The following is a 24340-nucleotide window of genomic DNA, read 5'->3' as shown; positions in this document are numbered from 1 at the left end:
AGACACGATTCAGCCCCACTATCCCAGGCTGCCAGTGGCTGGGGAGCATTCAGCCAATTTCACAGCTGCCATTCAGCTGTTGGTCTTGCAACACTTACCCCAGATGGCACAGAGGCAAAGCAGAAAGAGAAACTCTCAGTTATCAGACCAGTAAGTCCAGTAAGTGCCAAACCTGCTTTGCCTCTTCAATAAAAAAGCTCTGCTTTTTTTTTTTGTTTGTTTGTTTGTTTCACATCAGAGCAAGCTGTATGAGCACACAGACCAACTGAAATTCAAGTGGAGAAGTGGGAGAGAGACCTGTGAAAATCTCATTTCTCTTCCAGACTGTTTTTCCTGGACATCTACTGGGTTGTGTTATACTATTAGCACTGCAAGTGTATTCATGAAAGGGGAAATAGTAAATTCATTGTTAACCTCAAAAAGATTTCATGAGGGTTCAGTGAAATGGTTATGTCAAGGCAATTAAATAAACTGCAGTGAAAAATGAGGCAACATTTTCATGACTTATGCCTTTACAAGAATTTGGATAACAATTGCAAAAGGTTAATATGCTTTATATGACTCTGCAGGTAATCGTCAAACACTGAAAGCGGCATGGGGAAGTAGGGCTGCCTGGCAGAGACATCTGCTGGAAGGAAGCTCCTCACACTCGTGGTTCTGCTCTCTGGGGCTACAAATCCTCTGAGCAGCCCCAACCTGCTCCTGCTGCCTCTGGCTGGGAAGTGGGTTTCTGGCCAATGAAGAATTCAGCGCACGCCTCCCTGGCGATGGCCAGTCAGCCACTCACCAGGAGCCAGAAATCTTTAAGCTATACGCTGGAATTTAAATTGAAAGTTTTGCATCTAAATTGAAGGTTATACTTCTCTTCCAGCTGCCTGACATTGAACTGTCTGTCAGAGGAAGCCTGGGTTCTGGTGAAATCCTTCTCTTTTGCAACGGCACACAGCAGGATAAGAACGATGTTTTAACTACGGAAAGGAACTTTCAATGAAGTTCTCTTCATTTCTGTAATTTTGATAGTGTGATTGCACTAAGGCTAAGAACCTACTTTTACTTAAGTTAAAAACTGAAAATGAGGTTTCAGGTTTTAGAATCTAAATAAATTGCCTCCCTTCTCATGGAGATGTTGACTACAATCTCCACGTAAGCAGTGGATCCAAATCCCTTTCCTCCTTCCTCATTCACAGTGGGAAAACACAGTTTGACCACAGTGGGTTGCTGGGCTCGGATTGTATTTTGACCATGTCCTGGCCCCCTATGTTTCAATTTCAGACATTGGCTTGAAAATTATGAAGACAGTGTAGAAAGCACTCACTGAGTAAACCCTAGAAAAAGAAGCCCTGTTTTGTACAAAAGCACAAAAGAGGATGTTTGGCAAACCTTCGATGCAAGGATACAGATGATGCAAAGCATCCTACAAATGAAAAACTGCATTTGTTTCCATGCACACCAAATGCTTGAACTGTGTTTAGCACATCACAGGTCTACGGTTTGAGCAATACTCCCCAGTGTAGCAGGTTTTTTTCCTGCAGACACCAGTTCACATCTGATGGGAGACAGTTTTAAAACCAGCCTCTGCTCTTACATTGTAAGAACAACTCTCCCTCAAGCTACTTGCAGACAAAAACATGTTTACCTGCACCTATCAAAGCATCAGGGGAAAAAAGTACAGCCCCTTGAAGGAAATGAATCCCTGAAAACCATTTGAAGTGTTATAAACAGCTTACTATCAGAGCGAACTGATGCACTAAGAAGGACAAACAAGCACTTGGCCCAGCTGCTCGGAGTGAGTTAGCTGCGCACCCACCTTCCACTCAAGTCAGCGGCAGGCGAGTGTTGACAGCCGTGTGGGTGACCACCAGGGGCCGATGCATGCTGAACAGACAGCACAGCCTGGGCATCCAAACCTGCAGGGACCAGAAGCTGCTCAGTCCTGGCAGCCATGTCACCACCTCGCTTACCCTCATTCTGCTACACTCAGTAGCTTTGTCACAGTAATGGGCTTTTTAAAAGCAGTTTTATGCATCTGAACTTGCAGTTCCCACCCTCAGGTGAGAATGTTAAACACGGCAGTATGTGCCTTGCCTGCCAGTACAGAGAAGTGGCTAAAGCACATTGTTTCAGGAAAAAAGGGCCCACCTTCCAATGTCTGCCCTGAACCATGTTTATATGTATTCCCCATGAGACAGTCTATGGGGCAGGGGCTACTCATAGCTTTCCCCACCTAGTCAAACAAGGCTGTCCCTCTAGATCAACAAATATTTAATTATTCTGTGCAAAATCAAGCTATTTGCTCCAGAAACACTGAATCTCCCATTCTGACCCTGAACAACCCACTCCTGGGTGTAGCATCCCCTCAGATAAGGAAACAAAATGGAATCAGGTCTCACTCTCCTGGACAAGAGCTCTGTGAGGGTAGGTAAAAGAAGCTGGCACAGAAGATAATCTGGTAATGCCCAAAAATACAAGGGCAAGCTGACTAGGATTAATTCTGCTAGTGTTGTAGATGCAAGAGAAGTCAGGCATCCCTGTGCAGGGTCCAGGAGTATCCATGAGCAGGTGCTGATAGAATCATAGAATCATAGAATGTCCTGAGTTGAAAGGGACCGACAAGGATCATCGAGTCCAACTCCTGTCACTGCATATGACAACCCCACAGTTCATACCATGTGTCTGAGGGCATTGTCCATCTTTTCTTGAACACTGTCAGGCTTGGGGCTGTGACACCTCCCTGGGAAGCCTGTTTCAGTGCTCCACCACCCTCTAGGGGAAGAACCTTCTCCTAATGTCCAACCTAAACCTCCCCTGCCACATCTTCCTGCCATTCCCTCGGGTTCTGTCACTGGTCACCAGAGATAAGAGATCAGCACCTGCTCCTCCTCCTCCCCTTGTGAGGAAGCTGTAGCCAACATGAGATCTCCCCTCAGTCTTCTCCAGGCTAAACAAACCCGGTGACTTTAGCCACTCCTCATACGACTTCCTCTCCAAACCCTTCACCAGCTTTGTAGCCCTCTTCTGGACAATCTCCAGTAGCTTCATATCTTTTTTATCCTGTGGCACCCAGAGCTGCACACAGTGCTCCAGGTGAGGCCGCACCAGTGCAGAGCAAAGCGGGACAACCACCTCCCTCACCCGGCTGGCAATGCTGTGCTGGATGCACTCAGGACACGGGTGGCCCTCGTGGCTGCCAGGGACACTGTTGGCTCATATTCAACTTGCTGTTGACTCGAACCCCCAGATTCCTCTCCACAGAGCTGCTTTCCAGCCTCTTGTTGTCCAATCTGTATGTACAGCCACGGTTGCCATGTCCCAGATGCAAAATCTGGCACTTGCTCTTGTTGAATTTCATACGGTTGGTGATTGCCCAGTTTTCTGATTTGTCCAGATCCCTCTGAAGGGCCTCTCTGCCCCCAAGTGTATCAACAGGTCCCCCCAGCTTTTTGTCATCAGCAAACTTACTAAGCATTCCCTCAAGTCCTGACTCTAAGTCATTTATAAAGACACTGAAGAGCACTGGCCCTGAGATGGATCCTTGCAGAACCCGCTAGTGACTGGTCACCAGCCCACTCATGGAGATGATGTGGGAAAAAATAAGGCACTTCTGGACTTCATCTGAGCTCAGATGCTGAAGATCAAATGTTGCCTTCAAGGGACTAGAAGTATGTAAGGTGGATCCAGCCTTCAAACTACATAAAAGCCAAAAAACAGCTACAGGGAAGGAGGTGGCTTCTGAAGAAGTTTCTGGCATGATATACCTTTGCTGCAGCGCAGGAAGCCTGCTGAGATGCTCTCCTTGATTTGACTCCCAGGCAGGTGGCCTGTAGTGTATAACTCTGCAGGGAACAGTCAGGTCTCCAGGGAGCCAGAGTCAGGTGGGCAGGCTTTGACTGATATGCTGAATTAATTAAGCAGCTTTGTTTGGAAGAAATAGAATGGAAGCTATATAGGGAAGGGCATTTGAATTCTGTTCTTCAGCAGGCATGTTGTCAAGTGATCCCAATGTCTTTCAGAGTTTTAATGTCAAGGACAAAAAGCTGAGCCCGGCCTATGCTTTAGAAAAGGAAGAAATCTCTGAAATAAGGTTTCGTATCAGTATTTTTTAGAAAACATCCTTACATACCTGTGTTCTGCAGTGTGACATTTCAGATGGTCCCGATGTCTTAAAGCATCAGGTTGCTGTTAAGTATCAAATTTATGGGCAAAATCCAGTTTAATTGTATTCCGTTTACACTAAACCTTCTTTTTTCTACTCACTACCCATTGATAGTTGCATATAGTACAAAGTCCCTGTGCTTGATTTGCACAAGTGAGGAAAAAATGTAAGCAACTACAAGTTTTCCTCTACTTATTTAAGAAGGAGCACAAGTACAATGGTCCCGCACCACAAGATATAATTAAAGTCTCCAAATCTTATGTATGGAAAAAAATTAGCCATATACCTAATTGGAAGAGTTATAAGAAGTCAGAATGGCTCAACCTTCTATTCCCTTACCAAGGAGTTTCCACCTTCTCATGTAAATAATGAGGCACATCACTGTAACTATGTAAACCACAAATGGAGGATGCATATACTTTTTATTATTAAGTGATGCTGCTTTTTTGGCATATAGAAGAAGCTTACAAGAAGCAAGCTCCTGGGAGCTGCTTTTGGGTTATGTGTCTTCCCATCACTTAAGAGAAACAGAGGTGCTAGAGATGGCAACTGTAACAGAACTTAGCCTAACGTTTTTCCACTATGCTCTGTTACCAGCTATTCATTTATTAATATCTTCTGTTAAGAAACATGTAACTTAGACTGCATTAAGGAAGAACCAGATTCTCACAATTCATTTCTGCCTGAAACAGAAACCTGATCTGCAAGAACCTGAAAATCGGTTACTCCTTTTGAGAGCAGAGCTTAGCAGAGTGACAGCTGACAAGAAGCAAAACCACATCATACTTCATGTTGTATTTCTCGGATTAATTACCGATTCTGCTCCTCCAGAATGAATTTGAGGGCCAGGTTTCACCTGTGTTGTCCTTACTTGGCTAAATGTCAGGTGAGCAAGAGAGAAACCTCCCCTCACCATCGATATGAAGAGGTAAAAGCTGCCATGGCTGTCTCGCTGTTGAACCGTTGAGTTCAAATAACACTGTTACGGTACAAAAATGGATTGGAGCACTTTAGGGAGAGGCGATGAAATGTTTTTCGAAGGGAAAGTGCGGACCCATCGCTTTACTGTCACTTTCTGCACAGGGGGATGATAAGGCAGCTCCCCATTTAGCCTTAGTAAAGGGCTCCAAAACATGAATGTCAGTAATTTTATATATAAATATATAAAATAAAATATTACAGTTATTTTTAGAGGCCCAACAGTTTTAACGCGTGTGGTGTCTCGGCAGTGCCAGATCTGCGGTCTCTGACGCCTCACGCCGGCAGGAGCCTGCGGGCACGTCCCTGCCCGGCACCACGCCATGCTGCCTCCCCGGGAGGGGGAGGGAGAGCGGGACAGGCGGGTAGCTGGGCCTCCTTACCGCCCCAGACACTCAGCCGCCCCCACAGCCTCCAGCGCAGCTCACACAGCCGCGGCAGCCACGGCCGGCGGCTGCCCCGCCGCTACCAAGCGAACTACGGCTCCCAGCAAGCACCGCGTCCCGGCCGGCACTCATTTGCGCATGCGCCGGGAGCACTAGCGCGCATCCTCCCTCGCCACCCGTTACTCCCCTTCTCTGTGGCCGAACGACCTTCCTCCCAGCCCATTGGCTGGTCTCCCTCCCGCCGGAAATACCCCTTCCCCCTGTGCCTCCTGGGAGTTGTGGTTTTCCCGCCCCCTAGAGCCGAGTGGTGTCACCGGGGTGGCTGGGGTGTGCGTACTACCAGTCCCGGCGTGCCGCGCGGCGCGGCCCGGAAGGCGCAGTCAGCATTCGGCGTTGGCGGGCGCAGCGAGAGAGAGCCGGCGGGCAGCGATGACCGGACAGATGGCGGTGCTGGGTGAGTGGGGTCCCAGGGGCCCGCAGCGCGCCTCGGGCTGCTGAGGGAACGGTGCCCCGGGGGCAGGTGGCGGTGATGGGGCCGGCGGAGCGCTGCGTAGGCCCCGCCACGCCTGTGGCGGCCTCCGCCTGGCAGGGCCCAGGCGCGTCTCGTCAGGCTGCCCCAGGCGGCGCGCTGACCGCGGCTGCGTGTTTTTGCTGGGGCTGTCGCCAGCGGTATCGCCCCGGGCTGGCTTTTCGGGCTGGCACGGCGTCCTGTGGCGTGTTCGGTGTGTTCCTCCGTTTGGAAACCGAGGTGCTCAGAGTCTCCTCCCGAGGTTCCCGGCTAAAAGGAAGCCTTTCTCACTGGTCTGTTGGAAAGCACAGCTGGGACAGCCCTTTCCTTCTCGGAAAAGAGTTTATCGGCTCATTGGAATTTAACCTGTTAACATTTCTTCTTGAAATTTTGTTTGTTGGTCCTTCCCCTCCCCCCGAGGCGTTGCTTTATATTTGATTTTTGAGTTTCTTGCTTTGTCTGTTGATTATATGTAAAATTGAAAAAAAAAAAAAATCACTTAAACTAGTTTACCTCTTGATTTCAAGGCGTAGAAAAGGTATGGGAAGACGCTTTTTGGGAGCTATGACTGAAATAGGAGGAGTTAGCATGGTTTTGCAGCTCCCTAGTTTTAGACTTCCAGTGAAGCTAGAGGAGATGTTTGAATTGAGAGTTTGTCATTTCACTGTGATTTTGTGCAGCCTTATTAACTAGATGTCCCTTAGAGGTCATTCGTAGGTAATTCTCAAAAAAAGTATTAATTAGCCTATATTTTTAAAGTACCTCACAGAGAGAAAAATAATTATTACAAGGTGGTGATATTTTTGCCTTTACCATACCTCTTGGGCTGTTTTTTAACCAGTTTAATATTTAGTGCTGAAGTTTTTTGACTTTTACCGCTTTTTGTAGAATTAAGGGAGTTGAACTTGCTGGTGTCCTTTGAAAAAATGGAAAACTAAGTAGGTAGCTGAACAAGTTTCAGAGTGTAAAATAAAACTGCATGAGTTGTAATGTACAACACTGTCTAATTTGCATTGACTTCTAAGTTTGAAGCAGTAGATAAACTAACTCTCTTTTTTTTAAATCTGTGTTTCAGGTTCGGCTATTCTGGTTCTCTTGTTAGCTGGCTATCTAGCACAGCAATACTTACCAATGCCTACACCAAAAATAATTGGGGTTGACCTTGGCACGACTTACTGCTCTGTTGGTGTCTTTCTTCCTGGAACAGGGGAGGTGAAGGTTATTTCAGATGAAAATGGGCACAACAGCATACCAAGTATAGTTTCTTTCACAGACAGAGATGTGTATGTAGGATATGATGGCCTAGAACTGGCTGATTCAAATCCTCAGAATACCATATATGATGCAAAAAGATTCATTGGGAAAATCTTCACTTCAGAAGAACTGAAAAGTGAAAGTAGCAGGTATCCCTTTAAGGTAAGTAGCCACTTTTCTTCTGTTCTCTCGAAGCAGTAATCTATATGAAGCTTGAAATATGTAGTGGGTGACCATATTTTCTGACTTTGGGTCATTTGGCTAAATCTGATATGCCTGAAAACCGTAAGAGGTATCCAGAGAGGGGAGGAAGAAATGGTTGTAGAAGTCATGTACCTCTGTGTGAGAGCTGATAGTGATTTTCCAGAGGACTCTGTCCTCTACTGCAAAATGTGTTTCTGGGTAAGCTTCCAGCCCCTTCTCTTAAAGTACAAATTTCAATTTGCAGTTGTAACTGTGCTTTGCTAAAACTTCACTTCTCCCCTGATATTCTAAAGAAAAAAAAAGAAGTATAAAAGTTATGTCTTCTCTGTCGTAGCACATTATTTCCCCTAGCACTTTTCTAGTGCTTTCTTTTCCAGCAGCAGATATTGATAGCTGCTTTTTGGAAAAAAAAAAAATAATGCATTAATTCAACATGGTGCAGTATTTGCTGAAAAGAGACAAATTTTCAGGTACTGCAAACAGCCTTTGAAAAAGTTGTTCTAGTACCAACCTGTTTGGTTCTTTTCAGAAAGAATAACCTTTGGGAAGCTTTATCAGTAAAGTGAACCTAACGTTTAAAAAGCATTACTTTTGTCTTTGAATGTGCTGTTGACGTTGCTTACACAGTTGCTCCAACTGCTTAAGTTGCATTTTTTGCATAATACTCATAATCAAGGAATAAAAGCGATTCAGGAAGTGACAAGAGCACATTCTTATTTTTCCAGAATAAACAGACATATGTGAATAAAAAATTTGGTGGGAGCAGGGTGGGAGAGAGTAAGAAAAAGACTTCTCACCTGTGGGTTGTGTTGCTTTTTCCTCCTAGATTTTTGACAACAATGGATCAGCTGAATTTTCTGTGACAACTAATAAAACCTTTCACATCACTCCAGAGCATATTGGCTCTCAGCTGCTACTGAAATTGAAGAGAATGGCAGAAGGCAACCTTGGTGTGCCCATTTCAAAGGCGGTCATCTCTGTGCCAGCAGAGTTTGATGAAAGACAACGGAATTCTACCATTAAGGCAGCTAACCTTGCAGGTGATGTGTCTTTATTGCAGCATTTTTCTATGAAACCTTCAGGTGTATTTCACTAAAAATAAAGTCTTCAGGGAGGAATTAGAAACAGTGGCTCACTAATAGACAACATTAGAGTGGATTTTTTTTTCACAGACCACTAACAATTTTGAGGAACAGCAGAGAACTCTTGGGTACCAACAGGTGCAGCTGACTAATGCAGACTCAGAGAGCTTGAAGAAGTAAGTTTTACTTCAGGGAAAATAGTCTTTTTGGTAATCTCCAAACAAAGAAACTGTAAATTATTGTCCAAGGGTGCTCTGTAAACAGAAATAGAACATGTGAAATAAGTCTCCTTAGCAAGGTTTCTCTGGAAGAAATGCGTTTGGACAAATGATGGTTCGTGACTTCACCCTGACTCTGAAGTAGTACTACTTTAGGCCTAAGTAAGGAAAATGGTACTATTTCTGTTAGATCTGACATTTTAACTTAAGGTAAGTTTGGTTGGTTTTTGTTTGGTTGGTTGGTTGGTTTTTGGTTTTTTGTTTGTTTGGTTGGTTGGTTTTTGTTTGGTTGGTTGGTTTTTGTTTGGTTGGTTGGTTTTTGTTTGGTTGGTTGGTTTTTGTTTGTTTTTTTAAAAAAGTAAATGTCATGATGATATGAGAACTGCAGTTTTCTGAAGTGTACCTGACTGTTGCTTGGTATCTTTGCTCTTTGTAGGGCTAGAAATTTTGCGAGTAATCAATGAACCCACAGCTGCAGCTATGGCTTATGGACTCCACAAAGCTGATGTGTTTAATGTTCTGGTGGTGGATTTGGGTGGAGGAACTTTGGATGTGTCTCTGTTGAACAAGCTGGGAGGGATGTTCCTCACACGAGCCATGGCAGGTGAGAAAAATGCTTTACTTTCTCAAGGAGCTGGGGCGGGAAAGGAAAGGTGCATCTGAAGTCAGCATTAGAGAGGCTTTTAAAAACACACCAGCCCTGTCATGAACCGTTCTCTGACTCTGTTCTCAGCTGTCATTCATGCAAATAAGATTTATGACTACTTTGAACAATTAAGATAAATTCACAGGTTTTGGCTCACTCAAAGGAGTAAGTTGTGGCTGTTAACTTCTGTGCTCACTAGTAAAAGTGCTGGTGCATGTTACAGTTGCTTTGACTGGACTTTTGGGGATGTTACAAATCTCTCTGTTGCCTTTGTCCAAGCTGGAAATACTTGCCAAGTCATTGACCAATGTTTTAAAGTATCCTTGCCTTGTGTTTGGCTTCAGCTCAGTTGGGCAGGGTTTGGGAATGCACATGCTGTTAACCTAGAGGTAAACTTTGTGATATGTATATGTCAAAGTGATTTGTCACTTGGCAAAGACTTCTGGCAACAATGTTAGTGAAACTGTTGTGAATACACCACTGCTTTTCAGGTGACATGGGTTCAGACAGGTCCAAGATGCAGTGCTGCTTGAGTGCTGTTTAAGTGAAGTTTTGATGTGAGCTGCCACTGTGAGAGTGTAACAGCAAGAACCACCTATCATAGGTTTTTCAGTGGACAACAATGATGTCTGTTTTCCCAGCTCTGTGAGCTCTTGCACTATGCTTATGGCCCAAGTATTATTGTTCTGGCCCTTGAGCACCATCTCCCAGTAAGCTTTGAAGGTGATGAATCTGATGCCTTCTCTTCTGATGTTTCAGGTAACAACAAACTTGGAGGACAGGATTTTAATCAGAGGCTGATGCTGTATTTATATGATCAGCTCCATCAAAAGTATGGTTCTCTGCCAACAAGGAAAGAAGAAATACATCACCTCAGACAGGCTGTGGAAGCAGTTAAATTAAATCTGACTGTTCATGAGGCAGCTACACTAAGAGTGTTGTTGACGGTGCCAGCAAGGGAGCTTACAAAAGGACTTCCAGAAAGTGAGGTGAGAACAAACACTCTGCTAAAAGGCAAACCTTCACAAAAAACAAAAGATCTGCAAAATCTTGCAGGCTCTTCAAAACTAGAGGACAACTCTGCCCAAGTGGTGTTTGAAACAGAAATCTCTAGGAAGCTATTTGAGACATTAAATGAGGACCTTTTTGAGAAGATTCTTGTGCCCATTGAACAGGTGTTGAAGGAAGGCCACCTACACAAAGCAGAAGTGGATGAAATTGTACTAGTCGGAGGCTCTACCCGGATTCCTCGGATACGCAAAGTCATTCGGGATTTCTTTGGAAAGGAACCTAACACCTCTGTAGATCCTGATCTAGCAGTTGTAACAGGCGTAGCTATCCAAGCAGGAATCGTTGGTGGGTCCTGGCCTCTCCAAGTCAGTGCTATAGAAATTCCTAATAAGCATTTACAGAAGACTAATTTTAACTGAGACAAAAGTCTTCCCTATTGCATTCCATCTCTCCAAAAGCATACTCTAGTGGTGCATACTTAAGCTGACTGGCAGTGGAGCCTAATCTTAGCTGTATTCTATTCATTTTTTATCTATTCCAGTTCAGCGCTACTGGACGCCTGTGTTAAAAACTAAATGTTACTTTAAAGGTACGAGTGGTTTTTGAAGTTCTGTTCTGTATTCTAGTTTGGATGTTGGATGAGAATGATGACACACCCATGTCTTCTTGCTAAATTTTATTAGCAAACTCTGAAAAGGTGTATGTTTAAAATTTAAAGGGAGCGTGACCAAAGGTTAGAGATATTGTGGCATGGTACTGTAGGAATTCCCGGGTTCGATATATTTACTTTGAAAGAATGTGAAGCAGTGTTAATGCACATAGCACTAGCAGTATTGAGCTTAAATTTATTTATTAAATTCAGTCACTTGAGCATTTAAGCACCTTTCTAAAATGCATGTTGCAGTGTTTTTCTAAAAGACATGCATTCATTTTATTGTTCTGCTGTTCATAACAGCAAAATGGTATTACTGAAGCTGTATGGCAAACTGTCTCATGTTTCAGTCAAACCATATTAAGAAACCTAGCTCTTGATAATGTGGACCTATTTAACATGTCTCTGAGGGCTTATTTCCTGCTCTGGTTTTGCTAGTTCACATACAGGTGCTGCTGTCCTACCATTGATGTTCTCCACAGAAAACAAGGGCATTTGCCAACTATTTATACCTCCCCTGTCTTATTTGAAAGCTGCAGTAATTTTATGTATCTTAAAGCCACACTTGTATATCTTCCCTTGAATTTGACCAACATAAATGTCATCGCTGTGCATCTACAAGTGTGTGAGGTCTTTCCCCTGGAGTACCCCAAGCTATACTGTTTTCAGAGAGAAAGTGTGGGACAGAGGGAACTGCATGGATAATATCCAGTTCCTGTAGTCCTAGCAAATGATAATTCACCCAGCTATTTCCTACTTTTTAGCTCGTATCTCTGGTTTAAGTTTTATTATATCCCCACTCTAAACCGAACATAAATGAGAGATTGTAGCCCTTTTGAGAAGGACACAGTGTGTGTAGCTCAGGATTTGAGGTAGCATTTCTTAGGGCTTTATCTTAGGCAAATGGTTTGCTACCCAGCTATCTGGCAAATGCATACGGAGAAAAAACATTAAGTATCTGGAAAAAAAAAAAAAAGATGAGAGTTCTGCTCTCTTTGGAGGGTTCAATCAATAAAGCCAGTTGAATTCTTTCATCTGTGTAGAACTTTGTACAATGAAAAGACTTCATTCAGCTAAGACTGGTTTCAACATCCATCAACCCAGTCTTAGGTAAGCTCTAGTAACAGGTGGTTCTAAGCTTTTCTTATATGCTCCAGAATAATGTTGTTTGTATTAAGCTTGCCAAGATAAAGTGTGGGCTTAGATTTATTGTTTAACCTATGACTATATACAATAGGCTTCTTTTTCTCCTGGCAGTAGGCCTGATATATGGCATTGCCATAAATCAGTTGTGCTGATTCAGCTGTTTGCATAGCTGTTGTCTAAACTTATCTTTGAAGTAATCTAATTAAAAACCTCTTAAATTGAATCATAGTGGCACACAGCCATTCCATCAGCGTTGTTTAACTTCACAGAGGATTCCCAAAATGCTGCTAAGATCTGTTTAATTTCCCCAAGTTGAAACAAAAGTGATTTTTTTTTTTTAATTTGAGGGTTTTTTTACTTTGTACCTTTTACTTTGATCCTGTCTAAGTCTGTGTGGAACTTCTAGTAACTAAAACTCCTGCATTGAAGGAAGTGCCTCTTCAGCAAAACCATGGATAAATGCCAATACACAGTACAGTTCTCATACACAGTTGCTAATTGGGGCCTTTGCTTTGCAGCTATAAATGTATGTGCTTAATTTAACATATATTCCAGTGTCTTTGGAGTCATTGTGGCCTTTCCTTCTGCCCTGCTGTAAATTCATCTCAAAGCCTACTGGAGTTACAGTAGGTCTTTAGTCTTCATTTTTTAATGCACTGTGTAAAATGAGCAGACCTGTAGAAGAATAGAACCACATCACAGTGAGGTTAAGCTATGAAAAGCTTTTTGCAATTTTGGGACAACTTAGGTAGTAGTGTGGGAATAACTTTAAACTGTTAAACTCTCAATGCAATAAATGAAGTACTTTTTTCTTTCATATATGTCTTCACACTGGAGGAATTAAATCTCCTTCAGTGTTAGCCTGGGTAAGGGAAGGGTGAGTTGTTTACTTGTTAAAAAAAATCACAAAAGGGTATTTATTCAGATTTCTATACAGATTTTTTTTTTTTTGAGTAAAGAAGTTACTTTACATTGGATATCTCACAATGCATCCTTATTTATTAAATAACTTTTCTGAATTCTGCTATCAAATTATTTATTTTGTTTCTTTTGATTTTAATACTGTATTTTGGCACAAACCATTGAATTTTAAAGATGAGTCCACTGTACTAAGTGGATATGTCCAGGTACACACATACACTGTTTACCAAAAGTGTCTCTAAACAAATTTATATTTGAAGGCTGAAATCTTTCTACAAGCAATCCTTAAAATCTGAGAATGGTTCCTGTGGTGTTAGGTGTGTAACAAATTTATACAGCTAAAGCTTGTTTTGTGAGTTGAAATTCTGAAAGAATAATATGTCTTACCAACTGTGTGTTCCTGAATTGTTTCCAAGTGCAGATGATTAAATGCATTTTATAAATAACCTTTTAGAACGTTTTTAATAAAAGCAGTTTCTGTCTGTTGGACATGCCTTGTTTCAGTCTCTCTGGGAAATACTGTGACAGCACTATTTCCCCATCTTCCTCAAATTCCTTTGGAGGTTAGAGGATGAGGTTCTAATCCCTCGATTTGCTGAGTGGTTACTATACCCTGGAGTGACAGATGTTTGGCAAGTGGCAGAGAGGAGTGTTTAGGAACTCGTATGGGAGGGGGAAACATCCTTTCTCTCTTCAAGCTGCAGTTTTGGGTGGAAGAAGAGAACTGAGAAGTGCAGGTTGGTACAAGGAAAAGGTGGGGATGACTGGGAGGAAGGAGGAAGCACTAACAGGGTGGGGAAACCCTGGTCAAAGAGGGTGGCAATGGATTCCTTGCTCCTGCTCCTGAGTGAGCAGCCCCACAGGAGGAGGCTGGGACCTGATCCTCAAATGCTCTGGAGGCATGGAATTGCTGTGTGGAGGAGAAGGTGCAGGAGAGGCGAGGGGTGTGCAGGGCTATGGCGTGGCTTTGGGCTGTCAAGGGAGTTGGCTGGTGACACTTGGTTTGGTGGGCTGTGATGGGTACTGCAAAATCTGAATTAATGTTTAACTTGAGGGAGCCAAGTGGTTCCTCTTTGTTTTTTAGAGTGAGTCTCTGATATCAGGCATGTGAGGAGAGTAGAGGTTGCAGCCCCTTGGTGATTCTGCAAAATTGCCTTTTCCTGCCTACCCTAAGCCTGTTACATCACTTACTTTCATAAGCTATTGGTGCATGAAAACATAGCAGGAGCATATCATGCTGCTTCTGCCTCTGCTGCACCTCCTTTCTCAAAATATATACTTGTATGTGAGGACTACAGCTTGCTGAAAGAGAAGGAATGGCTATTTGGCTTTTGCCCACAGTAATCTACCATTTTCTTTTCTCTCAGACTTTGCAATTATTCAGTCTGCAGCTTTTCCCAGTTGTGGTCTGATGGCAAGCTGAAGCTGTAAGGCTATGTCACCCCACCAGTAAGCCCACAAACCCCTCCTCCCCTCAAATAAAATAAATAAATACAGTCAAATTTACTATGCACTGATGCCTGTCCCCAGAATATTTTCTCTGGATCTTGCAAAAGGTGTTGGTCTATGAGGTACTGAAGTTTACCTCCCTTCACCTTACACCTGAAACTCGTTAATCGGTTTAGGAATGGCACTTTGCTTCAATCCTTTCCAGTTCCTTCTGTGATACTTGCAGGTAAGGGTGGGTTTGAGGGGAGCACAAAACTGGGTAAGGGATGAGGACAAGGTTGGGGTAAGCAGTTCCCCAGAAGAGCCTGCCTGGGACACTTTGAATGTTGTGCAGAAGGTAAATGTTGGCATGAGAAGGTTCTGCTCTGTTGGGAAGGCACTGCTGGCCTTGCCTGGGGGAAAGGTGAAGAAAACAGTTGAAAAGCAGGAAGCTGTTCTCCTGAGAAACTTTGTCACAGCAACCTCTCCAGGCCTTTCAGAAGGCAATTAGTTACTTGAGAAGGGTTGTTCCTAACCTAAAATCGTAATATACTCCTAATAGTTTTGTGGAAGTGGCAGTATATTTAGTTGTCCTCTGTAGCCAATTAAACTAGATAGTACTCTGTTCAGAATGTGGGAAGACAGGCTTTCTCTTTTAACCTTCAGGAAAGGACAGAGAAGTCATTCACCTTCACTGCAGTAGAATCATATCTTGGAGGAACTCCCTTTAGAGTCTCCAGCACTTGCCATCACCTTTCTAAAACAGCAAATATGGTTTGCCTGGTATCAGACAAGAAATCAGGATCCTACTTGATATTAATCAGGTGCCAATAGTAAAGCAATATAACAGGGCTGTAGCCTGAAATTATGTTCATGTACTTTAGGCTTTTCGGTTTTGTTGTCGTTTTTTAAGCAGTTTATGGGGAATTTCTCTTAGTTTTTGAAGATAATATTGTATTGATTGAGTTATTGAATGTGAAGAGTTTCAAGAACTGTAATAAAAAAGAAAATTAATATTTATGTGGCCTACAGAATCACAGGCATGTTTAAATGGTGCTTTCAGCAAATGTACATAACCTGCCCTGCTGCTGTAATTAATACTGAGGTTTGCATAAAAACCTACTAGCAGAGATAGCTCCACTTGACTCCATTTTTTCTGGGATGCTCAATTAGATACGAGATGTGGTTTTCAGTAATTTGAAATCCTTTTGCATTTATTCAGAAATCACAACATCAAAAGGAAAATTAAATAATGTGATGAGTTTATTGCCTCAAGAATTATCTAAGTATACATGTAAATATTCATGTCGTAAAAATCAGTGAAATCTACCTGTATGTTCACACAATAAACAGTTTTGGTTTTTTATGAATTTGCAATTACAATAAAAATGTATTAACTGAATGGGCATAATGTCAGAGCAACTTAATTATTAAGTACTATTTTTAATTTAAAATAGTGTGCGAACAGCAATATTTATTTTTCAATCAGTCTTTACTAGTGCAACAGTTAAAATATGCCATGGAAATTACTGCTTCAATATGTTGTTCCAGTGCCAATACAATCAAAATAAGTGATCTATATAAAATCAGTGTTGTGGTTTAACCCCAGGCAGCAACTACGCACCATTCAGCTGCTCGCCTACTCCCGTCCCAGTGAGATGGGGGAGAGAATCGGAAAGGTAAAAGTGAGAAAACTCATGGGTTGAGATAAAGATAGTTGAACAAGTAAAAGATGTGTGCAAGCAAAGCAAAACAAGGAATTAATTGACCACTTCCCACGGGCAGGCAGGTGTCCAGCCATCTCCAGGAGAACAGGGCTCCATCACACGTAACAGTGATTTGGGAAGACAAACGCCACCACTCCAAACATCCCCACGTTCCTTCTTTTTCCCACAGCTTTATATGCTGAGCTGGATGCTATATGGTGTGGAAGATCCTTTTGGCCAGTTGGGGACGGCTGTCCCAGCTGCGTCCGCTCCCCGCTTTTTGCGCGCCCCCAGCCCACTCACTGGCAGGGCGGTGAGGAGCAGAAAGGGCCTTGGTGCTGTGTGAGCACTGCTCAGCAGTGACTGGAACATCCCTGTGTTAGCAACACTGTTTCCAGCACAAATCCAAAACATAGCTCCATACTAGCTACTATGATGAAATTCAACCCCAGCCAAAAGCAGCACAATCAGAAAGTTATTTTGAGAAACCTGATCAACATATACAGATAGTTGTATTGATAACTACAGTAGTTGTAGTTAACAGCAATGCTGTGAGGAGCAATTGAGTAAGCCAGTTATTTTATACATTCCATATATATGTGTAATGCTAGATGTGCCTCAAGTGTTTACTGGAGTAAGGAATTCTCGTCTTGATTGAGAATTAATGCATTAGTTTTCTTTATCTTCTTATCCCAGCTTCTGCAACCATTTCAGAAAAGGCACCATTTCGCTGTAACAGATTATGTGGTGTATCATATTCTAGAATCCTTCCTGCATCCAGAACAAGCACTCTACAATGCAAAAGCAGAAAGATTAAAGGAGAAGAAAAATCAGCTCTTCAGCCACATTTTCTAGTCCTAATACAGATATCTCTGGATAATGGGAACTCTTATTCAGAATAAATTCTTTGGTTTCTAAAGCTCAGGACTCCTGTATTTTAAAAAAGCCTTTTGAAAATGGCATTTTTGCTTAATTGCTAAAAATGTTATAGTCCATTTACTCTAGAGAATTAAGTGGTCTTAATAATAGCTTATACCTTAATAGGAAAAATATTAAATTATTTCTGTAATTAGAAGGGGGAAACAGAACACAGGTTATCAATATTTAAAATTGATGCTCAAGTCTTTTGTGATATCTTGGATTGTACAGATATGAAGATACTAAGGTAAAAGAGCACTGGAGCATAAAATCTAGTAAAACTGAAAAATCCAAAAACCGATGCATTTAAAGGAAGCCATTTAGTTTTAATATGGCTTACCAAAACTTACTTACCTCTCTGAATCCATAACTGTATGTAACCTGTGGGCTATCGTTAATATTGTGCAGTTGTAAAACTCTCTTTTGATGGTGGCCTGCACCAAGTTGTCTGTTTCCATGTCAACAGAAGCTGTTGCCTCATCTAGGACCAGGATTTTTGTCTTTCGTAGCAAAACACGGGCCAGACAGACCAACTGTCTCTGCCCAACACTGTTAAAAGTATATTTGAGAAGGTCAGGTCAAGCACATTGAGGAAGATGAGAACAATATAAAACTGAGATTACTGCAGAGCCTATCTGCTCTATCTTTCTCAACAACACATGATACTTCTGAAAAGACTACTGAAATATGTTCACCTTGTTTGGAAGTTTTGATTTCTTCTTGCTCAGCATGCCAATAGTAGTGAAGGTGTGACTCTTAAATACCTGTGGCTGAACTTTGTAGCATAAACCTAGTCTTGCCTTCAGTTTCTGTATTCAGATTATAGAGGCGACTTTGAATATACCAGACTGAATGCTAAACCACTTTTTAATAATGTTGAGTGTCAAAGCTTGGATACACCTATATGTTAGCAGTGCTGTATGTCTTCTAGGAACTGCTTCCTGAAAATGATCTGTCAAAAAAAATCAAGTTGATATTCGGTACACTCCATTTAAGACGTGCCCCTTTGCTGCTGAAAGCTTCAGTATTTATTGCCTAGATCTCAGAGTCCTTTTATTTCAAGCATCACCCTCTTTACATAACTACAGGTTAATGTTTTACAAAGGGAAAATGAGTTGCTCTGGCTCAGCAAATAAAGCAAAGGAATAAGCTCTCTGCAGTTTTACCTTCTTTTGAGGTTTGGTGTTTTGGGGTTGGTTTGTTTGTTTGTGGGGATTCTGTTTGTTTTTTGTTTGTTTGGGGTTTCGTTTTGTTTTAATTGAAATAAAAGAGCAATTTTCTATCCAAATCTAATTAGGTGGTACATGAATTGCTCCCCCCCACCCCTTTCAACCTACTCATATACTTGAGCTGAAAACAACTTACTTCCTTGGCTTCCAACACAACACAGGTCAGAGGACTTTATACAGTTGCAAACATTTCACAACTTCAAAAAAACTTGTACCATTAATATCAGAACAATTCTACTTAGAATGAGAGGAGAAGTGTCATTTTTATATTGATATTTTCCGAAGTAAATTCTCTGGAAGGAACACATAGTTTTACAGTACAAGAACATTACTGCAATAGCACTTTCTTGTTTATGTACCTGAGATTTTCGCCACCTTCTGCAACCTCATGAAGGAGCTTCTCTGGGAGTGACTGGACAAAATCCTTTAAGTCACACAGTTCCAGTGCCTCCCACAGTTCAAGATCAGAATGTTTTCCAAGTGGATCCAAATTTGACTGCAGTGTCCCAGAAAACAAGACGGGGTCCTAAATAACAACAGAACATGAGTCCATAATTCCAACACAAACCTAAAGCAGTCTGCCATAAATCCTTACATTAACATAGGGAACCTTGACAAATGATTTTGTAAATGAAATGTTGCGAGGGCAATTGTAACATTTTGAAGCTGGTGGATGAGAATGCAAAAATTACATGGGGTCTCAGTGTGCTCAGTTCTTCACTAAGGTGAAATGGAAAGAGTAGAGATTTTTTATGCATTCTCTGTGCTACTGGTTCTACAGCTGATTAAAAGACCTTCCCAGCACCTGGTGACTGCAACAACATAGGAATTATTACTACTGTCAAGTTTGTGAAGCTCTGTGGATATTACATTCACGAGCACTGCTAAAAATGAGAAGGCTATGACTGTTCATCAAATACTCTCAGTTTCCTATGGGAAAGGTGACGTTCAGCAATAAGAATGAAAGCAATTATTGCGTAAATGAGCATCACTAGCTTCTCTGCACTGAATACAGCAGGGAGTGTCTGGAAAAGTACACATAGACTAGTACATGCCAGGATGCATATGAGTCACATCCAGCAATTAGGACTGTAGAAATACATTCAGTAGTTGAGTCTAAACACTTTTTTTGGATGCACACAAAAGGCTTTTTCTTAAAAGGGCAAATTTAACAAGTCAGTACTTGAGAATATATTTAGAGGCAGCAAACAGACATCTTGACTAAGTGCAGTTACAGTCGTTGTGACCCAACAGGTAGACTGCAATAGGCCAACATCATTCACTAGCAAGTTACACATAAGTGGAACAGTGATAATTTTGAGGCAGCTAGTAGACCAAAAATGACTGTTAAAATGAGATCTTGTACATATTCTTTGTTTAAACGTAATGTCATTTGTGTTCGAATTTCATTACATTATTTTGTAAATCTGTACTTTAATATGATTGTTAGAAACTGTCTGTATGAGATATAGTTGATTAATCTGAAAAAGTGTGTGCCCGCTGAAAGCCTGGTATCTTGCCGTGCCCTTTTTTCTCTCCCAGACTTTTATCTTCATCCAGTTCCATTCTCCCAATCTATGCAGTTCAACACTCCAGACTCCACCTACTCTCCACAAGCTTTGTGCAGTCTCCATTTTTCCACCCTTCCAGTTCTAGTTTCCTTGTCTGAGCTCAGCTTGTGAGTTCACTGAGCTTTCCTGTCCCTCTCTCAATTTAGCTGCCTTGATGTGGATCCAAAATACTCCATTCACAGTAAATTAGATCTGCAACTGCAGTTGAGAAAATACTGTGCCATTTACGACTGTCAGACATTGTGCAGATTTGTAGAGTATTAGTGGCTTAAAACAAGAAAAATGTTACAACTGAGCATGTATGAATTGTTGTGTTTTCAAGTCCTACAGCAGAATCAAATTTGGTTGAGGATTGTCATTTCTGACCCAAAAGTTATATCATAAACTGTAAATTTATCATTTGCTTGAGCAAACATATTTCTGAAAGGAAAAGCAGCCAGGGATTTGAAGAAATATATGCATACTTTTTTTTTCTATTCCATTCATTCTTGGAACAACCCAAGCTTTTTGATTTAAATATTAGCCTTGTCTCCATGCACACTCCATGGTAGAGACACACAGGAAATATTATCAGTGTTGAAGTGCTAGAAAAGCTAGGAAAAAAAAAATAGACCTTCTTTTGGAAAAATCTCAGATAAAGTCATTATAATAAGTGATGTTAACATCATCCATGCACAAAAATGGTTCTATGAATGGCATTCAGAGAACATGCAAAAATTCTTCAGGTGACCACTAAATCTGTTTTCTAGGTGTTACTTTATTCTAGAGCATTTCAACATAAATCAGTTTACCAGCATGAACACAATCCTAATGATACGTGAACTAATCTTGAGTTTTCTATCCTGTTCTGAAGTAAGCAGGGACATCTTTATATGACAGACCGTAACAAATTAATTTAAATACATATTTATGATTCATGTATACCTCACTTTATTCCCTAAATTCTTCAGACATATTTGGAGTTATTTAAAAACATTTTCTTCCTTTGGGTGAGACTTGAAAACACCGTATGTAGCTATACACATACAGATTCTGGAGGATAGTTATTCTAGCTAAGACTGTTAAACTAAACCTGGCAAAATAAAATGTAATATCATACTTGTAGTCTCCCTGTTTTGAGGCTTTTTCCTTATAATTGCCAACATGCAGTTGTGACATTTTTCAGGATAGCATTTTTCCAGCAGTACTGAAGATTACTGTCTAATCAGAGAGCTAAGATTCTCAAAAAATCCATTATAAAACCTGAAAAGCCATAAGAGAGCCTGGTTTAAAAAAATCAGTAAAATTCTCTTGAAGCTTTGTGCCTCTGTCTCTTGGCAGCCTGTCAACTTTAGGGTTATAATTTCTAAAAAAAAAAAAAATAAAAAATGAAGTGTCTTATGTTAGTCAAAAAAAAACCAAAAACAAACAGTTATCTCTAAAACACATCTTACCTGTGGAATAATGTTAAGATTTCCACGTAGGTCATGGAGTCCAATAGTTGATATATCAATTCCATCAATAACTATTTTGCCTTCAGTTCCCTCTAGAACTCTAAACAGGCAATTTGTGAGTGTTGATTTACCAGCTCCTGTTCTTCCAACAATTCCAACCTGAAACGAAAAGTCTTCTGATAAAGATTGAAACTTTTCATGCGACATATTCTATATGAAAAATGATTAGTGAATACAGTTTCAACTTTCAGTTCAAAACTTCTATTTTTTTAACCAACATGCAATCCTATAGGCAGATAAAACCTTAAAACTCACTTTTGGAACATATGATTTACAATCAGAGCTCTCCCTCAGAAGCTGTACAGCTTATGGCTTGTTCAGTGGGAATCCTTTCCAGTTCCCTTCCCTTTTGTCCAGCACCCCTCAGCTCAAACGAATGACTCTAAACTAGGTCTCGCTTGGTTGATCCCAAACCTAATGTTGATTAGCACTAATCTGGCAGAGTATTTATCTACATAAATATTCAACACAGTGAACAAGAGGTTTAATTTCAAATTTAGATCTTCCTTAAAACTGCCAAATTCATAAAACATGTCCTGACAAACATGATCTCAGCTTCTTACAGGCATAAGTATTTCTACATAGTAGGAGAAAATAATTTTCTCTTTTCTTTCATGTGTTATCCATTTAACATCTTCCCTGTTCAATATCATCTTGCTGTATCTAGTATTGGAGTCTTCTCATATAAAATCTTTCTGAAGTGGAAAGGTGGGAAACAAAATTTTATACCTCCGATGTATTTCATATTATATACAGTACCTTCTCTTTACTCTGTGTCTGAAAAGAGACACCATTCAGGGCTAAACCAAGGTTCTTCCTGTACTGAGCCTTGTAGTTAACAAACTCTATTATTCCTCTGTCAGGCCACCCCACTGGTGGTCTTTTTGACATTATCCATGGTTTCTGGAATTAAAAACATTGGCATTTTGGTATACAACAGTAAAAACCAGTTCATAAAAACATTAGGAAAATTATATGTATCTTTAAAAATCCTAGCAGGTTTAGGATAATTCCAATGCAATATAAGGAAAGGAGAACCTACTTTTATGAACACTGTGCAGAAGCATTCCAACTAGTTTTCTAGGGGTTTTGGTTTTAGGTTGTGGGGTTTTTTTTAACATCTTATACACTCATTTAAAAAAGTAAACTCAGCTTAACTGAGTAGTTGCTAATAGTCTGGTATCTGTTCCACCAGCTGACAGGAACTGAATTTAATCTGATGTCTAATCTTCCAGATATTCAGAGTGCATATTTTATAATCAACATTTTGTTTTAAGGAGTAGGAGAGAACAGAAAGATGTGAACAAAGGTTACGAAACATCAATTTGGAGGAAGGGTAAAAGAGAATGAAGAAGTAGAAGAGAGTCTTGCCTCTGACACAGACCAAGGCTCTTAGACCTCCATACTTGATATGGGCACTACTTTCAGAAAAGCACAATAACCAAGGCAAATTGGTTCAGAACAAATGTCTCTCCAGACATGAGGTGAATAACAGCTAGAGGTTTGACAGGCCTCTCTTCCCCTCTTCTCTTAAAATGCTCCTCTTGGTTGCACATAGCATAGAGAGTTCACCTGAGCTGTAGTTGCATTAGTCTTACTACAAAATCTATGGCTAAGAAGGATGCCAAGAAATTTACTGGTCAAAATAGGAATAAAAATGCTATGATGATAAATATAATGAAGAAGGTACATATTATTCTCCATGTTAAAAAAAAAAAAAAAGTCTTTAATAACAAATTATGAAAATTATAACCTGGTATTACTACTCACCAATATTAAACTCAACCTATGTTAGTAATTTTCTACAGACATATATTAGATATTCAAGAAGAATGCTCACCTCTTTATCCAGGTTTGCATATTCACAAACTCTTTCAATGGAAACGGCATTAGTCTCGATTTCACATGCTTTACGCACCCAAAAATTTAGACTCTGAATTATCTGGGGAAAGAGTTGCATTGTAGAACATAAAAATTTGACTCTACTAGAATACAGCATGCTGATTTCAAAACTTACCTTGAATTTAATAATCTCATAAGCTGGATGTTTAATCACAGAAGCCAAAAAGTGCATAGAAAATGATTGCACGCCAAATGAACTATCATTTAGAAAATCACTGATCTCAGCGTTCCTCTGAGCACTTCTTGTGTGCTTTCAGAATGCCCAATGGCTATTGCAATTTTCACTAATGTAATAGCTCCAGAAATCTGAAATGACTTCAGGATCAACAGAAAATGCACAGTAGTTGTATGGTATCTTGAAAGGAAAAACATATATGGCTCACATTATGGGTGCATCATTGCACTAAACCTAGATAAAGTAAACTAGGATTACAGAACAGAGAATTTGTAATGGAGACATGCAATTGTCCTATTATGTCTGTTAAATTTGTTGCCTTCAAGCATTGTGAATGCTTCTACAGACAGAATTGGTAACACTTCTATGGCACCAACTCTGTTGTTAACTATTCCCACTTCTATAGAAAAAAGTGAACCAGTTCATAGGGACAACCATTTTGAGATGCTGTATGTAACTAAATAATGGTGCCAATTTGACATCAGATGAAGGTGAAAAACTGCACTACCTGCAACTGTCCTCACCAAGTATATGATAATGTAAAGGAGGTTGTTCTATCTGAATAATAGAAAATGCAACTCTTGTGAGCTGGAGGTGATGTGGATATGCCATGACAGGTAATCGTCTATATATTTTTTTGTATTTCTATTCATTAGTATTTGTCAGCTGTGTTTCTGAAGCACCAACCACAGTGAGAATCTGGACACCACTAGACTTCTAAGCATCTCAAGGTTAAAGAAACTTGGATGCTTAGTTTGT

General features: G+C 40.8%; 2 protein-coding genes across 2 annotated transcripts in view; one reads left to right on the top strand and one right to left on the bottom strand.

Moving 5' to 3' along the window:
* The first annotated feature begins 5910 nt into the window (after positions 1-5910).
* Positions 5911-13648, top strand: HSPA13 (heat shock protein family A (Hsp70) member 13). Its single transcript, XM_080357638.1, has 5 exons — positions 5911-5971; positions 7101-7441; positions 8310-8523; positions 9220-9387; positions 10189-13648. The coding sequence occupies exons 1-5, from the start codon at positions 5947-5949 to the stop codon at positions 10857-10859; spliced, it is 1419 nt and encodes a 472-aa protein (XP_080213764.1). The 5' UTR covers positions 5911-5946; the 3' UTR covers positions 10860-13648.
* A 2277-nt stretch (positions 13649-15925) lies between these two features.
* The window catches only part of LOC308041276 (multidrug resistance-associated protein 1-like), a gene marked incomplete at its 5' end in the record, with an annotated part of 40653 nt that continues 32238 nt past the window's right edge, over positions 15926-24340 (bottom strand). Inside the window, 6 exons of the mRNA XM_080345848.1 lie at positions 15926-17084; positions 17566-17760; positions 18800-18966; positions 21445-21603; positions 22264-22407; positions 23345-23446. Of these exons, the coding sequence (XP_080201974.1) occupies positions 16973-17084; positions 17566-17760; positions 18800-18966; positions 21445-21603; positions 22264-22407; positions 23345-23446 (879 nt within the window). The 3' untranslated portion in view covers positions 15926-16972. The remainder of the gene's footprint in view (positions 17085-17565; positions 17761-18799; positions 18967-21444; positions 21604-22263; positions 22408-23344; positions 23447-24340) is intronic.

The sequence above is a fragment of the Nesoenas mayeri genome (assembly GCF_963082525.1).
Source record: "Nesoenas mayeri genome assembly, chromosome: 1".
NCBI lineage: Eukaryota > Metazoa > Chordata > Aves > Columbiformes > Columbidae > Nesoenas > Nesoenas mayeri.
This window is presented reverse-complemented; position numbering and strand designations above follow the sequence as displayed.